Here is an 18,553-nt window from a genome sequence, read left to right as displayed (position 1 = left end):
ACACCGATTTCCTTAACACAGGATGAAGAGAAGGAATATTATTATATGCAAACATCAGACTTGCACTCATCAACATCGGGAACTTAAGCAAAATTAGCAGTGCGTCATTAAATACCCTCTGAAGCTTTTTCATTTTAGCTTTTCTATATTTCCATCACAAGTTCACAGTTCACAGTTTTTCGAGTGATATACAATAGGCTCTAAAATAAGCTATTTAAACATTATCTGTAAACAAAAAAATTGACCACACAACTTACTACACGATTTTGACTTACAAGATGTTGGACATCATTATAATAATAATCATCATCATCATTCAAAATGTCTTTAAAAATGTGACACAAATATTTTACTGTATTCACTAAATAGACAAAGAGAATAGAATATCACAGATAAAAGATCAGCATATCAGGATCTTATTTTGTTATACTTATTTAGATGTTTATCATCCTACTCATTCGTCCTTCTCACAAATAATCAGTTGATTTGTGTCTTTTTTGATTGGTTGGGCCAGTGGCTCCCTGGTTTTTATTATTGCCTAGTCTTATAAAATTTTTTATTATTAATTTTATTGGAAAATACACAATTACAGAAAATTATTAAAAGATTCTCCACATTTTATGTTATGCATACAAAATTAGACGGGATATTTCTTTTTATGATTATTAAATATGAGTACTTATTGGACCCTTTTCACAAGACTGTTATGACATGTTTAACGGTCATCATGATCTTAAATCCTTGAATTTTTTTAATATTAGATTTTTAAAAAATGTATGAACATTTATATGCATTTATGTATGTATTATATCATCTTTGCATCAAATTGCACAAAACGAATTACTGCTTATGCGAGGTATTTTTAATGCAGCGTTTTTGGGGCAGGACAGTACATTTGACGTTATACTCTCCTCTGGCTGCCGTCATCAGTCTCACACCATTTACTCCTTTTTCTGAAAGTCTTGATAACACCATTGTGGCATTTTTCTTTTATTATTTCAGCAAATGGGATTTAAAAAGAACTTGTGAAAAGGGTCTATTATAGATGTATATTCTTCGCTACAGTGACAAATTGTTTTTAAAATTACAGAAGGAAAAGAAAAATATATACATATATACACAAATAAAATAAGTAAAAGTATATAAAATGAAATAATACCTCATACACCACCCACCCGATGTTTTCATCTCTTGGTGCACACTAAATGGGGAGGTAACTAACAACACTCTTGGGAGCTGGCATGAACAAATCTAACTCCTCATCAAATGACTCAATGATTCAACCTCTCCTTTCCAAGCACCTTATGAATGGTTCCCATATTTTAGAAAATTTATGTTACTTATTCTGTAAATGGTACCGCATTCATTCTAAATGGAGTGTCTTTGTGAGTTCACTGAGCCACAACTTGAAAGAGGGAGGAGATTTTTTCTAGAGCGTTAAAATCCGTGTTTGGCTGTAAAAGGGCATGTCTTTTAACTTTCTTACACAAACAAACCCCCGGTTTCATAGACAAAGTTTAAGCCTAGTCCTCAACTAAATTGCAAGCAGGCTGATTAAAATTAAACACACTTGGACCGATTGATCTTAAAATATATCAGTGCTTTTTGCTTTGTCTAAAGATGTACAGTATATCAGTAATGATGCCTCTAAGGCAATCTTTTTTTTTAAATGACTCAAATTACTTAATTACAAGGCATTTCATGGCAAATATTTTTTAAAGGCACAGTTCACCCATAATTATAGCTCTGTCATAATTTGTCCTGGAAGTTCCACTGTCACCGTTATGTTGTCCCAAACATTGGCTTTCTTCTGTGGGAAATGGAAGATATTTTAAGGCATGTTTTGACTGTTCATGTTTATAGAGTTAAAGTTAACAGGTTTCAAAGCACCATTTAACATTGATGAATGAAAATAAATAATAATAAATTATGTATATATGATAATAATATATAATAAATGACACGATATCTGAAGTTGTGTATCTTATGTAGTATAGTACAGAAATACTAGGAATACAGAAATACTGGTTTAAAATTTATTTTGTGACTTAAAGTGACTTAAAGTTTTCTCAAAAATGTAAGTTGTCTGTCAGAAATCACATGCAATATTATTAATTACTTTCATGAAGTTGAAGTTGAATTATCGTTTAGAAATTTTTATTCTATTGGACACATTACAAATACCATGTTTTCGTTATGACATGACCTACCAGCATTGTGTTGCTTCTCTCGCATTAAGATATCATCTCCTGTGGCCTCATGGGATAGAAAAGTGCCTGTTGGATGCACACTTTATAATCTCAATGAAAGTTGTAGGCTATGTAGGTCATTCTGGTATTTATCGACAGTTTTTTTATTTATTACTTTTTTTTTTTTTAAGATTTATATATGGCCTTTTTTAGATAGGACAGTAATGAGACAGGAAGCAAATTGGGAGAGAGAGAGAGAAAGGGAAATGGAAATGTCCCCAAGCCGGGATTTGAACTTGGGATGCCCTGAAATGATACCACGCCATATGTCAGCACACTAACCACTAGGCTATTGCGCCAACTCTTGTTAGTTTTTCAAGTTTTTTTTTTTTAACTATGAAGTCAGACGTACTTGTGTACATTTTTTTAACATACATACTCATACAATACAGACTTTGACAACTATCATGTTTTCACTGTCACGTGGCATTCGTTGTCCGCTGCATCCTTCACAGGTGTTCACAAATCATTTCCTGGCCTCATGGGATAGTAAAGTGTCCAAAAGTCACACTTGAGAATCTCACTGTAAGTAGTAGGACATCTTGTCAGTTTTCTCCATTCGGGCACTTTATAGTACTATCATTTTGAGCAGATTCATTACTGTAATTAAATGCTGATTTTAAACACATTTAACCTCTTAAACATATTGTCAGAAATAAAAGCACAAAGCTGTCACTGGGACAGTACTTTTCAAGAGCTACACATTTGTACGTAAATTATCCATATTGGCACCTTAAATATAGGCTACATGTTAGAACCAAAAAAGTACAAACCAATGTGGACCTGTTAGTTAAAAAGTGCTAAAAGCGCCAACATCCCAGTGGTTAATGCACCGACATATACAATAGTCAACATTTGAAGTGGATCAAAAAGAATTTTTTCTAAATGTTTTTACTAATGTATTGTCCTAAAGCAATAAGGGGTGATGTTCAGTTGATTTAGCACAATTTTGAACCACTTCAAATGTTGACTGCTGGGTGTTCTGAGTTCGAATCACAGCTTGTGGACCTTTCCCAATCCCACCCTCATCTCTCTCCCACTTAATTTCCAGTTATTGTACTGTCCTATCAAATAAAGGCAAATAAATATTTTTAAATAAACCTTTGTTATTTTTTTATGATCATTATTTTATTTAAATTATTTACTCTGTCAGACATATACCTAACAATTTACTGCCCAATAAAAAAAAAAAGAAAATCATAGTATTTCCAGTTTTTTTTTTTTTATCAGTTTTTGTAAAAAAAAAAAAAAAAAAAAAAGTAAAAACTGTCAAGAAATACCAGAATGACCTATATAGCCTAAGACTTCCATTGAGATTCTGAAGTGTGCATCCAATGGACCCTATACTATCCCAAGATGACACAGGAAAGGAAATCAACGTAATCAGTGCTGATAGATCTTGTGATAATGACAACATGGCATTTGTAATGTGCCCACATTTTTCCACATTACCCATAATATTATACAGAATATTTTTTTAAATGTCAGAATCTTATAACGGCCCATGCCTATATACACCCCTCACAAATCTATCTTTTAAATACAGATTTTTAATAGGAAGCTATACAATATTATATTTGTGCATATACATTAGATTAGTCAATACTGAAGCTGAATCTGGAGCTTATCTAACAAAATAACTAGTACACCCAAAGACCAGTAAGCCCAAATTTATGCGTTATAGAAAATATTAAATACAAATTTTAAAAAGAGGAGCAAAAAAATTGAAAGATTCAGTGGAAATTTTGTAGGTTGTAATTTTTTTTTAATATATTTTGCTTGCATTTAATTGTCTTACCTTTCAATTTCTAAATATGTTTGGTGACTAAATATGATTTGAATAAATATATCTGTTTGATAAATTGGTTTTGTTTAAATGCACTAAAATACATTGCCTATATTCACTGAGAAATATTTATTTTCAAAATGGGGTTACTCAATTATGCTGAGCACTGTAAACAGTTAATATATATATATATATATATATATATATATATATAAGAAAAATAAAATAAATAAAGATCAGATTTTATGTTTGTAAACATTGCAGCAGTATTGGTCCAACTTCGAATAGTATTGACTTTTGTGCCGTTGAGCCTGATGGTTGTATCTTCCAGAAAGGTGATGTCTCTAAAATATTATACAAACCAGGGTGGATGGTTCAACCCATAATTTCAAAATGATCTGAATTATCTTCAGCTGTGCTCCACATGTGAAGTCATATAGTTCACACAAGAGAATGAGTAATTAATGACAGAATATTGATTTGCAGGTCACCACTGCAGGTCACCAGTTTCAGTTGGCCAATTATTATTGCTGTAGTAGCAAAATGATTGAAACTGAGATTGCAATGCAGGTGCAATGTTTCATTTACGGGACAGAGATTTTGAAGACGAATAAATGTACATTTGATATTGAAAGTCACACTTCTGCCGAGGTTTATAAGGCTCAGTGATGATGATGATGATGATGATGATGATGATGATGGTGGACGTGGTGTTGATGCTTATGAAGACGATGAAAAGTTTGAGATGAAGATGTTAAAGATAACGTTGTTTAATGAAGTCTACTAGTCTAGTGAACGTGAGTAGGCTGTAGCAGTAAAAACGAGATCCAGGCATGACTGGGCATTGTTCGCTGAAAAGTTTCACATCAACAGTTCGAGAGGGGGCGTTGTGGTGCTCTTTCTCTCCCTTATTGAGAAAGACGGAGGAAGAGAGACAGAGAAACGGAGATGATAAAGACTGTACAAAACCAAAACTCAGATGGAAAGACGTGTTTTTGTGGTTCAAAGTTACCAGAAAGGTTTCCTGATTTTGAGGGCATTATAAGCCAATAACTTTGAATAGCTGAATTAGATAACCCGCTGTGTGATTTGGCTCCATTTTCGAACTCTCAAAAAACCCGATTCACTGCCGTCAAAATTTGCCCCAAGTCAAAATGAAACCCATCCCCACAGAGAAGACACACAATCACATACGTACACACACACAGACACAAGACACATCTGACAAATACATGTAACACACACAGAGGTTTGTGACCACAATTCGTCATCTCAAGAGTGCGCCGTCGTGTTTTACCAGAAACACGACGCTGTCTCCGTCGACTCTAAAATATCACTATCCCCCCTCTGACATTCAGATCAACACACACACACACACACACAGCCTATAAACAGCTGATGTTAATCTTGTCTGAGACATTATCATAGTATCAAAAATTCTCACTGTATGAGCTCAAATATCAGTATTTATACAACAAATGAAATTAATTATCCGTAAATTAATTTAATCCTGTTTTTAATAAATAATCACATCCCAAGTTATTTTTAAAACTTTGGACCGTACTTTAGACCTAATATCCAGCACTCCCTTTAATAAAATAATAGCTAATGAAATCTGAAGTATTAAAATAAGCAAATGTAATTTCATTGTCAGAGAAGAAAGGCAGTCATACTAAGAAGCCTATATTAAACCTCATAGATTAATTGCAGTTAATTTATCACAGCTATTACAAAAATATAAATGAAAATCACATTTGTGTTTGTTTTATTAAGGAAAAATGATTTTATGATTCAGTTGGGAAGCACATTATAATGTTGATTTGTAAGTTTAAAAAACAGGCAGGGTTGGGGGTAACGCATTACAAATAACGCAAGTTATGTAATAATATTAGGCTACTTTTCTAAGTAAGAAGTAGCACGTTACTTTTAAAAATTAAGTAATAATATTTGAGTTACTGTTAAAAATGTAATCTGAGTTACTTTTTAGTTTAATTAATTTGCTTAAAAAAAACTGCTGAATTAAAATAAATCTAGTCAGAATGCGCTCGAATTCTAGTCAGAATAAGCTATTTTTTCGATTGTCTACAGAACAAACCATCATTATACAATAACTTGCCTAATTACCCTAACCTGCCTAGTTAACCTAATTGACCTAGTTTAGCCTTTAAATGTCACTTTAAGCTGTATAGAAGTGTCTTGAAAAACATCTAGTCAAATATTATGTACTGTCATTAGGGCAAAGATAAAATAAATCAGTTATTAGAAATGAGTTATTAAAATTAATTAGAAATGTGTTGAAAAAAAAAATCTTCTCCGCTAAACAGAAATTGGGGGAAAAATAAACAGGGGGGCTAATAATTCTGACCTCAACTTTAGTTGACAGTTCTTTTCACTGTGGCGACCCCTGATAAATAAGGGACTAAGCCAAAGGAAAATGAATGAATGAATGAATGAATGAATGAATGAATGAATGAATGAATAAGACAAAAAAGTACAGAAGTAGCAAACACATTGCTTTAAACTTTCATTAATCTGTGTATATGGCATGTAGAGCTCTGGGGTCAGGAAGTTCTCCGAAGATAACATTATCCTACATTATTATATTTTATGTGTTTTTTAAAGGTAAATGAAGGTTATGGGTGTCTTGTTAATTGCAGAGCTCCTCTATAAAAAAAGAAAAAAAAAAAAAAACGGAAAGGGATCAAGCCTCAGCCAGGTAAGAAAAAATAACGCAAAAGTAAACATAATGCATTACTTCCCTAAGAAGTAACTAGTTGCATTACTTAGTTACTCTATAATGGTGAGTAACTCAATATCGCAATGCATTACTTTCAAAAGTAACTTTCCCCAACATGGAAAACAGCACAACACAGTCTGTGAAACATGCAAAAGATGTCAACTGTGCTGTGTTGTTCAGTTTTTAATCTGAACATCTACTGACCTGGATGTTTTTCTCTTACTTGTTATTTTTTTCTCACCAAACATTTTTGTGATCTGTTTATATTCTTTTAATTATCTTTTATATTGTATCCATCACTTAAATTGATGATATAACCTATATTTGAACAATGCTCATCACGTTATTAATTAAAGAGAACATGTAAGATTTGTAAATTTCTTAAGTTGCTTTATACCCATAATAATTATAATAGAAATTACACAAACTTATTGCTTGTATTTTAAAGGGTTTTGATGGTTTATCACTCCAACTGTATACATTTTTTAGCTCGACAACTGTAGATATCAATTTTCTTCTTCTGATATCTGTAGGAGGACATGCGAACACCTTCACAACCACATATATCAGGGAAATTCACAATCCAAATTAGACAAAGATCTCTTCTATAAGCTCTCTTTCTGTCTCTCACACACTGAAGATTCAAAAGCTGCATCAGTCTTCAGTGCTGAAGAAAATATGACAAGACGAGCAGAAAGAAAAGGTAGGATAAAACGAGCTAAGCCATTTCAAATCTGACCTATGACCTCAACAGTAGATCAACATAAAAATTAAACAGGTTAAATTCCAAAATAACCGAATCTTTAATGTTTTATTTATATTTATATATAAATAAGTATTTTTCTCTAATATATATATATATATATATATAGGTTTATAGTGATTGCAAATCCTGGTGTTGTTTATTTTTGTAACAGAGCTGAACTGATCCTGCAGACCGCATTTAACATTTAGATGCTGGAAGAAAACGTTCCTTCTTCTTCGACAAGCTGAAGCGCGCAGGAAGTAATACAGTTTTATATAGTACATATCACGATCGCTCATGACACACATACACACCTGTTGACTTCATAGTCTTCCTTTTCCTGCCCTGAGAATTAACGACAAATGGCATACAGCCAAGACAGGCACATAACAATTATGAATTGTGTGCATAAAATCACAAGAAAATGAAGTTGAACATAAGTCGGCACACAAAACCAGACCCGTTACTGCATTATAAAATACGAAGATTTAGAAAGAGGAAAGTACATACAGTAAACATTATTTCAAGATTTAAAACTAATACAGCCTCTTTTCTTTCATTAGAATGTCTCTGGTTTCATTGGTAAAAAACAAAAAAGTATGGTAGTAAAAAAATTACACAGTTTACAGGGGACACCAACTTTATATCCAAAATGTTAATACAGTGCTCAAGATAAATGAGTACATCCCATTTTGAAATTGAATGGATTTTTTTTTATCCATTTCTCAGTGAATATAAGTAATATATTTTGGTGCATTTGAACAAAACAGATTTAATAATTAATATATTGATATAGATATATTGATTAAAATAGTATTTTAGTCACCAAACACATTTAGAAATATAAAGATAATACATTTCAATTCAAGTGATATAATGTAAGGTTCCCACACGTCTTGAAAGTACTTAAAAGTACTTGAATTTCAGACATATGGGTTCAAGGCCTGGAAAGTCCTTAAAAGCAAACACAGGTCCTTGTAAGTGCATGAATTGAAATTAAAGTTAAATTTGTTTATGGTTTTATTTTAACAATTTAACTCAATTTTTGAAAGCAGAATTAAAAACAGAAATTCTTAAATTATATATATTTTTTATTAAAATCTTGTACAATACTGACAATTAATGCATTATTGAATTCAACAAATTGACAATTTTCATGTAAATATTAAGTGTAAGTGAAACGTTAAGTACTGCGAGGACTTTCATGATGCTATATATGCTCGTGGTATGAATTACAAAGGTGCTTGATTTATACTCTGGTGTAAATGAAAGTGTGGCCACCCTGATATTGCAAAAAAACTATATTTCTACTAAATTCAAGAATTCTTTGTTTCTCTTGATTTTCCTTGTTTTTATTGTTGAATATTAACATATAAATTTGGGTGTACTTGTTTTTGCACCATTATCGTAAGTTATTCTGTTAGATTAGCTCTAGATTTGGCTCGGTACTGACTTATGTATTTTAAATGCACAAGTGCATTAATGTTCTTTTATAAAATATTGATTTAAAAGAGATTTTGTGAGGGATGTGCTCATATGCTCAGCACTGTTGTTAGTTGTAGAAATATTTGATGATTTACTAAAAGACTACTTAAGGATCAGTGTGCAACCTCCCCAAAATTAATTCAATGTTATTTTAAAACGTTCATACTTTTGCCATTATCTTTTAAACCACTCGGCTTTCCCATTTGTCAGTTTTTAATTATTAAAAAGTTAATTTAGGTTAATCAGTTGTTCTTTTAGTAATTGTAATGAGTACGGGTCAGAAATAATTTTTCATTTTTACACAAATATCTGTAAGGTTCAGTGACTACTAAAATAATGTTTCACTTTTATTTAGATTCCCCCCCTCCCAAAAAAAACCTTATTGGAAATATTAACCACTTTCTATGCATATAAAATCAACCTTTGTACATTTTATTTGATGTAAAAAAACAAAACTGGAATCTTTAATCTTTGACCCAAATATCAGATTTATAGATTTATTTATTAATGGTTTTGTATAAATAAAAACAAAGTACGCATTAAAAGATTATTCTTTTATTCAAAATTTAATGTCATTTTATGTTATGAAAATGATTTCCATTAAAAAATCATTTCAACTCACTTTGAATTTGATTTAAACACATGTTGACATTAATCATTAAACTTCAGCAACCAAAATGGCATTACAGTGGTCACTTCTTTCTTTAAGACTTTAAGAAATATGAGCATGTACACAGTGTGTGTGTGTCTAACCAGCATAAGGATAAGTCAAGAGAACAGCCTGTTTGGGCTCGAGCTGTACCTTCTCTAAAGACACCATGCTCTCAAGGGCTAAATTGCTGGTGTCTGTGGAGAGCAGAACCTGAGCTTCAGCCGGCAGGTCTCTGTAGGTCAGCTTCATAGTCACAGGCTTATCTCCCCAGTTTAGGGCAGTGATGAAGCGTTTGCTCTGATCCCAGACCCGGAGAAAGGCTAATGCTGACTTGGAATTACTGAGGCTAACATATTCTCCATGCAGAAGCGAGCGCTCCTTTCCTCTTAGGTCACTGAGGGTTTTGAAGAAGTTTCGCACTGCGAGTCTCTCCTCTTGCAGAGCCTGAATGAGTGGATGATGGAAAGAACAGAACTCTGTGCGTCAGTTTTACATTTCTAATTAGTACAGCAATGAGCTCACAGCTACTGTACTTATGAATAGCCTTGTAAATAATATTGAAAATGTAGCACCTTTGCTTTAGCATTTTTTTCTTCTACTGGGTTTTCCAAGTCCCACAGTGCTTGAAGTTGTTCCTGTAAAAGAGGAATCTTATATCATCATCACTATGACAGTTATCAGCAACTTTATCAGTCTAGCTCAGAAAGTTTATGTATGTACATATATACAGTGCTCAGCTTATATAAGTACACCCCTCACAAATCTCTCTCTTAAATTCATATTTTAATAAGAAGCTATACAATATTAAATTTGTGCATATACATTCGATTAGTGAGTACTGAAGCCAAATCTGGAGCTTATCTAACAAAATAACTTACGATAACGGTCCAAAAACTAGTACACCCGAATTTATGCTATAGAAAAATATTAAATACAAATTTAAAAAAGAGGAAAAAATCAAGAAAAGCGAAAAAATGTATTGAAATTTAGTAGGCTGTAATTTTTTTTGCAATATTTTGCTTGAATTTAATTGTATTATCTTTCAATTTCTAAATACGTTTAATTACTCAAAAATTATTTTAATAAATATATCTGTTTAATAAATATGTTATGTTCAAATGCACCAAAACACATATTCACTGAAATATTCACCTATATTCACTGAAAAATGGATAAAAATATTTATTTTCAAAATGGGCTGTACTCAATTATGCTGAGCACTGTATGTGTGTGTTTGTGTGTGTTAAATGGAGTGTAGTTAGTTGTGAGCTAGCTCAACATGATCTTGACTGTATGATGCTAATAATTAAAGGAAAAAAATTCAATTTTTTCCAGTTAGCACTGGTCTAAATTTACACACTATCAATTCATGCACATATATTTATACATTACAATGTTTATATATATATCTGGAGAAAGTCTTTAATTTTTAAGGTCAGTATAACTAGGCCCTTAATTTTTTTTCCAACCGATTGGCTACAGAATCTAATTAACATTTAAAAGCCTTTAAAATGCTCTTTCAGCTAAATACTTTTATCTTGCATACAGTAATAACTACTACAATATTTTCAGTCATCGTGGCAAAGACAAAATAAATCAGAAATTAGTTAATAAACCTGTTGTGTTTAAAGATGTGTTGGAAAAAAATCTTGTTAATTTGCACTTGTGTATGTTATATCAGCATATATATATATATATATATACTGACACTGAACATTTATTCATTTATTTTAGGTCTAATTCTATATTGGGAAATTAACCATTTTGAACAACTTACAAATCCTTTTTCTAGACATGCTCATATGGACTTTTTTTGTTATGCCTGCCTTGTTACATTCAGTTATGAAATACAGAAATCACCTAAATCACAAGTAAAATAGTCCTATAGTTTGGGTTACTGGATAGTACAACCAGTCATTTAACAAATATATGGGAGAGCAGTTCAAGCATATTAAATGATTAAACCCATACATTTTATTGATTCAGTCTTACATCACTCTCTGTCAAACTTAATCTGAACTTAATTTGCAAAATGTGAACAGTATCTAAATTCCAGTACATAGTGACCCATTCAGTTCCAGTTCCAGCCCATTAACTGCACTGGCACCCAAACCTCTTATTAATTTACTAGTGTACTGACCTCAGCCTTCAGCCCCAGCTCTTCTCCAGCGCTGAACACAGGAGTTCCTGGCAGGGTGAACAGCAGAATTTGATAGAGTCTGATGGGAAATTCTGAAGCTAGAGACCCCAGTTCCTGTCTTGAACGCCATCCTAGACTCGTCTGCTGGACACTGGAGTTGAGCTCCTTGATCATCTGGGCCTGTTTCTCACCGGACTTATACAGATCAGGCTGTCCAGTCAGGAGCAGGTCAACACCAGAGCGGTTCAGCAGGACAGAAATATCATTGACAGACATACTGTTGACTGAACCCATCAGAGCTCTGAAAGTGATCAAATGGAGAAATCTGAGTTCTTAATTTTCATAAATCTTTGAAAAGCTGTTCATTCAGACCGAAACCATCAAAATCACCAGCACTCCAGCTCAATAGAACGTTTAACAAATAGTTTCATTTTTACTTACCAATATAGTTTAATTAGCTTCCTTACAATAACATTACTTCAAAAGTTCTCCATTTATCTATAGTGAGGACACTGATCTGGACAGACAGTTGTGCATATTTGTAGCTTTTCTTTTTAAAGAAATGTCTTGTTGAATAAGAGCATCTATAAAACCAGAGTTTGCTTGTTTTGACATATTATTTTAACTATGTGACTTTAAATAATAACTACATTTAACATTTTTTGATGTGAATAGTAAAAATCTTTTCCTTTTCCATTAGAAAAAATCCTTATAGTGTTTAACCCCATATAAGTCTGAAATTTCATTAAAAATTATTATAAAAAGTCTTACATTTAACTTTATATGTAATTTATTTATTTTAATTTAATATATTACTTAAATTTGACTTCTTGAAACCTGCAGAAACCTGTTCAAAACAAAAGCTAATGAAAGATAAAACGAGGGAGCAGGCGGCAGTACCACAGTTGACCACAAGGCGTCTCTGTTTCATTACATAGCAGCAGACCATGAAGTACTAGCAGATACACATACAGTACAGTACGTACACGTCTTTAGTCGCTTCGCTTCGGTTGAATATTTCCTTTATAGATGGCCAGGCGTCTGTTGGGATTTCATTCAGGTCAGACAAGAAAATGCCGTCGAGTCCTTTATCCAACCAATATGTACACGCATCCTAAAAGTACAAGTAAAAAGTTATGTATAAGTTTGTGTCACGTTTTCTAATATCTAGAATCTGCTGTTTTCCTCACTATCTGTTCATCTCCCTGTGTTCACCGTCACAGTTTCCTCTTTCTTATCATTACTTACTCTGATTTTCTGAGCAACAGCGTTGAAATTGTTGAACCAGGCTGAGGTTTCATTGTAGTTGGGTGTTAAATTCAGCACTATGGAGATACCTGAGAAAGAGAGGGTCAAATAGCCAGGGAAAGTAAGAGAGAGAGAGAGAGACACGTTTTTTAAAGCTTAATATATACAGTTGAAGTCAGAATTATAAGCCTTTGAATTTCCCTTTCTTCTTTAAATATTTCCCAAATGATGTTTAACAGAGCAAGGAAATTTTCACAGTATGTCTGATAATATTTGTTCTTTTAGAGAAAGTCTTATTTGTTTTATTTTGGCTAGAATAAAAGCAGTTTTGAATTTTCTAAAAACCATTTTAAGGTCAAAATTATTAGCCCTTTCAGGCTATATATTTTTTGTGTCCAAGACAAACTTAACAAGCTGTATCCTTCTATCTCTCCTTTGTGTGATAAATGCAAAGGCGTGGTTGAGATATTTTATTTATTTTTAATTTTTTGATGGTGCTGTATTGTTTGCTGTATTGTTTGCTAGGGTTTTGGTGCATGTTCTAGTTAGTATCAGGTAACAACACAGAGATCATTTTGTTAACATATATACATGATGTACACTATTGAGTGTTGTGTTTTTATAAAAACTTCTATAAAATAAAAAAATGTCTAAAATCTTCACACACATTGACTGAGAGACTGTTTAGATGCATGTCACTGATTCCAGCAGATACACAAGGTCATAAGACAATAATAGTAGGTTAGATTTCGGTCTCAAGCGTCTAAGGACAATGCTGTTTTGACATCCAATAATGATGTGAAATGACGTTGATATTTTGTAGATTTTTGTGTTGTGTTGGAAAGTGACCAAAATCCAATGTTGGACCAACATTTTACACCAACATCATATTGACGTCAAATACTGACATTTACTCATCAGGTTTGGCAAGCAAAATCCAACGTATGACAGACATCATAGTGGTAACGTCAGAGCTTAATTTGTGCCAGGACCTCTGAAATCTGATCCGGCACCTTTTTTTTACCGATCTCCCTCCTCACACACAGGCCCGCCCCGCCCCGCTCTTCACTTTCTTCCGCTACTCCCCAACCCTCTCCACTTTTGTCTGACACACAACCCCTCCCGCCCCGCTCTTCACTTTCGTCCGCAACATCTTCCCCTCTTCTGGTAACATGCTGGATCCATTTCCCCGATCTGTTGCGGGACCTCGCTATTTACCAATTAAGCACTGAGTAATGTCTACACAATGTGAAGCTGTAACATCATTAGATTTTGATATGTAGTTGTTTTTAGGTTGCGTTGGAAAGTAACTGTATCATCTGTCCGCTGTTGAACATTGATGTCGGCCTGACGTTGTTTTAATATCAACCTGATTTTCATTTCCAAAGATGCAACGTCCTCAACATTGGGGTACAACGTCAATCATGACGCCCTGTGCCTGCGGGGATGAAATCACTAAATAGTCTTAAACAATAACTAAATGCACTACAGAATGTTACATTTACACACACACACACAATTTTCATATAAACGCATCAGCATTTCACAGCCTAATACTCACTACTCTTGAGCAGTTTTGAAAGGGCTACTTTTTACACATTTTGAGTATGATTTACAACAGATATTTTTACTCTACTTGCACTACATTTTTGGCCAAGTAATGGTACTTTTACTAGAGTATGATTTTTCAGTACTCTTTCCATCACTGGTAACAATTTACAATATGGTTCCATTAGTTAATGTATTTACTAACATCGACAAACAATACATTATTAGGATATTCATTTTTGTTATTGAAAATAAAGCTGTTCATCTTTAGTTCTTATAAACTCATAGTACATCAGTGTTAAGAGCACAACTTTGGATTTTAATAATGCATTAGTAAATCTTGAACTATGATTAATAAATGCTGTACAATTATTGTGGATTCTTAGTTCATATTAGTAAATAGACGTCATTAACTAATTGAATTATTACTGTAAAATGTGACCAAAATATCGTAGTACACATTAAAAGTGTGTAAACCGACATTGTCAATTTGAAAAAGACAAAGAAAAGCACAACTTGAGTGTTAAAAGCACTGACTGCATGATTTTAAGATTCTTTAAAAGTGAATTAGTGCTATATTAACATAATAAGATATAGTTTTAGCACAAACGTGTCCAACCATTAGTTTGTAAGTGGCACTGCAAATGGGAAATCGGGTGCTTTACATTGTGAACACTGAAGTCTTTTTTTTTCCTATTCCACCAAAATATAGTCGCAACGCTGCAGTAATTTATTCCTGAATTCATATTTTTAATTAAGTCAGTCAGTGATTCACTTGTTTATAATTAAAGTTACTTGATGGAATTCTGAATGAATCAGTTGTTTTGAACAAATCATTTGAATGAATGATTTGCCGGCACCTTCTAGATGTTTAGCGTCAAATTTATTCAAGTACCATATCAAAATTCATTCACACACTACTATATTTGGACAGTACAAACATGATGCAGTCATTAAATAAAAAGCAGCGATTGTCACCACTGAGGTCAACAGAAATTGTATAACGCTGTATTTTACTGTCAAAACTACGTGCTACATCCAACCGATCACACTATGTCTTTCTTTTCTTTTTCATTCCTTTAAAACCTGTTTTTTTCACATTTTAATCTGTTTTAATTGTTTTTTTTTTGTTTCTTTTATTCTTGTTTATGTAAAGCACTTTCAATTAGCATTGTGTATGAAATGTGATATATAAATAAACTTGCCTTGACTTGTCAAAATGTTAAAGTTGTCATGGGGTATTTAAATCCTGACTGCCAGTGAAGGCTCATTCATGTGTCAAAACACTACTCACTGAAAGTTAAAGTTCACCTTTTTTATGAGCCAGGCCCAGCAGAGATTCCAGCTCATTCTCAGTGCCAACTTCAGACTGAACTGAAATCAGGTTTAGTGTATCTAGCTGGTCTGCATTCAAGGTGTGTATCGGACCCAGAACTACACCTGCCACATTCATCTGGCTCAGATAATCCAGCTTTCCCTCCAGTCCTGCAGAGAACAAAAGAAAGCTTCACTTCACTTCTCACACACACACACACTTTTTTTTTTGATAATCTGACTGCACAAACCATGAATATTGTTTAGAATCAATGACCAAAAACGTTTAATTAGTATGTGTGTGTATGTGTGTGTGTGTGTATTGGATGTTTTATTCCAACTTTTAAAATTTTATAAAAAATAACTTCCATGAACTGACTTGATAGTTTTAATATTGATATCTAAATAATAAACAGGTAGATAAATCATTTTGCATTTGTCTCACCTTTCAGTCCACTCTCAGTGAAGGCATTGACATCAGATATCTGGTACAGGGGACCTTCATTCCACCAGTGCATCTCAGGAATGGGTTTACAGCGTGGAGCCTGTACTATGATTACTATTGCTCCAGCTAACATGCCAACCCAACCAAGAAAAAAAAGAGCCATCAAAGCCCAACGAATCCGAATCCACCTGCAGAGCACATGCAAACATAACTACATCAGGCAGACAGACAGAGATGAATGCATAAATCTAATAATGCTCATATAGGTTGCGCACCCTGGAGTACCAGCGACTTTAACTAGCTCGTCTTTGGAGAGGCCTGTGTACTTCACTGCAGTGTTCTCTGGGACGGTGACCTTCACGCAGCCATTTTCTCGGGTCATTAATTGTTTTGTCTGATCCACTTCCTTCAGTTCTATGTCCTTCATCTCTCCTGTTTATGGAAGTTTATCTAAAAACACTGAATTAATAAACAAAGCAAAAAAAAACTTTGACAGATAATTTACATCTACAATGAAATTTAGGCTAAAAAAGAGTTAAACAGACCATATATGTATATGTGTGTGTGTATATATATATATATATATATATATATATATATATATATATATATATATATATATATATATATATATATATATATATATATATATATCCATAAGCAACATAACGTTACAATAAGCAATATTACAATATGAGAAGTATTACAATATTGGAGTTCATAGAATAAAACACACACACACACACATATATATATATATATATATATATATATATATATATACATACACACACACACACACACACACACAATGACCAATTAATATATGGCTTAATACAAAAAGAAGAATGCATAGTTCAATACCTTTGGTTTAGATGAGTTCTCCTCTGTGTTGTCGGGCAGAACACAGCAGTTTTCTGGTCAGTGCACTTTTATGAAGACGACTTCTTCTGTTCCCGCCCCTCACAGCCAACATTCTCACTGTACTGTACTCTCTGAAGAAAATTGCTCTCGTTTATGGTTATTACTCATAGTCCTTTAGGATACACTAAGGGCCTGTTTGGGACATTTAAAGATACAGTTATTGGGTTTTCTTTCTTCATTTATTTATTTCATCCCTGGTAAGTGTGATTTCACGAAGTAGGACATGCTCCTGATCAACATCTCTGCTGGTCCTGGAACAACATTGTACTTCCATTGTATGCTACATTTACACAACCAAATAGAATACATTGAAGTTTAACTTGACTTTTACCTTTGTATACATGATGAATAAACCTATAACCTTCAAGCATGGCACAATGTATGTACAGTGGCACACATATTGTAATACGTCGTATATGTATTAAAGATTTGTATTGACGTTAACACATTAGTACAAATTGATAGTTGTTACACTTTATAAACAATATAGAAACTTTTTTTTACAATATCATAATAGCAAGACTGTTTAATTTGATTACAGGCACTTAAGTGGATTCAACATTCACTTTATGCTTCAAACACACAACCCCCTGCAATGTTCATCGCAAGAGATTGTGCCTGTTTTTGAGTAGTGTTTATAATTCCTAAAATTAGTCAAGGTCCTATTATTTTTCACAAAACTACTAAAAAAATATTTTCTTTGATGGAGGCAAAGGTGTGATGAATCTTACATAAATGATGCAAAAATGACCATAGCAGGGTTTATTCAAACTTCATCAAGTAAACAAAATCTAATATATTGATTGTTTAAGTTGCTGAGGTTAATGGTGTTGCTCTATGGCCAACTTTTATATTATTAAATATATAAATGAAACTTGTAGCCTACTTCCATGAGTCTCTTTTAAAATTGCTAATACTTAATATTCATACCAATTTAACCAATCTTAAATCAGTGTTGGGAAAAAAGTAATATATCACAAACTTAAATCATATTTTAAAGTAAATAAATGTGTCACTTAGTTACTTTATAAAGTAATGTGAAAGTATGTGTTGTTATTTTTGTGTTTTTAATAGCATAGTAGGCAAAAAAAATATATATATATATAAAAAAAATTATAATATATTAAAAATATATATATATAATATATAAAAAAATAATATATAAAAAATATATATAATATATTTAAAAAATTATAATATATTAAAAAATATATATAATATATTTAAAAAATAATAATATATTAAAATATATAATATATTTTTTTACTCCAACACTGAAT

The 18,553-nt window shown here is 32.5% G+C and overlaps 1 protein-coding gene across 3 annotated transcripts; it reads right to left on the bottom strand.

Moving 5' to 3' along the window:
* Window positions 1-9,541: 9,541 nt before the first annotated feature.
* zgc:158423 (uncharacterized protein LOC790938 homolog) lies at window positions 9,542-17,679 on the bottom strand. Of its 3 annotated transcripts, none has more exons than XM_056462770.1 (9): window positions 17,214-17,679; window positions 16,625-16,808; window positions 16,350-16,537; window positions 15,902-16,075; window positions 13,043-13,131; window positions 12,781-12,908; window positions 11,795-12,095; window positions 10,227-10,289; window positions 9,542-10,098 (listed from the first exon to the last, which is right to left on the bottom strand). In XM_056462770.1, exons 2-9 carry the CDS (start codon window positions 16,774-16,776, stop codon window positions 9,751-9,753), a joined length of 1,443 nt encoding a protein of 480 aa, XP_056318745.1. In that variant the 5' UTR covers window positions 16,777-16,808; window positions 17,214-17,679; the 3' UTR covers window positions 9,542-9,750. The 3 variants fall into 3 exon arrangements, with proteins under 3 accessions (XP_056318745.1, XP_056318746.1, XP_056318747.1); XM_056462771.1 differs by having other exon boundaries at window positions 16,625-16,799; XM_056462772.1 differs by having other exon boundaries at window positions 16,625-16,781.
* Between the last annotated feature and the right edge of the window lie 874 nt (window positions 17,680-18,553).

Source organism: Danio aesculapii, chromosome 7, assembly GCF_903798145.1.
Source record: "Danio aesculapii chromosome 7, fDanAes4.1, whole genome shotgun sequence".
Taxonomy (NCBI): domain Eukaryota; kingdom Metazoa; phylum Chordata; class Actinopteri; order Cypriniformes; family Danionidae; genus Danio; species Danio aesculapii.
The sequence above is the reverse complement of the archived record's forward strand: the minus strand, read 5'-3'. Positions and strand labels throughout refer to the sequence as shown.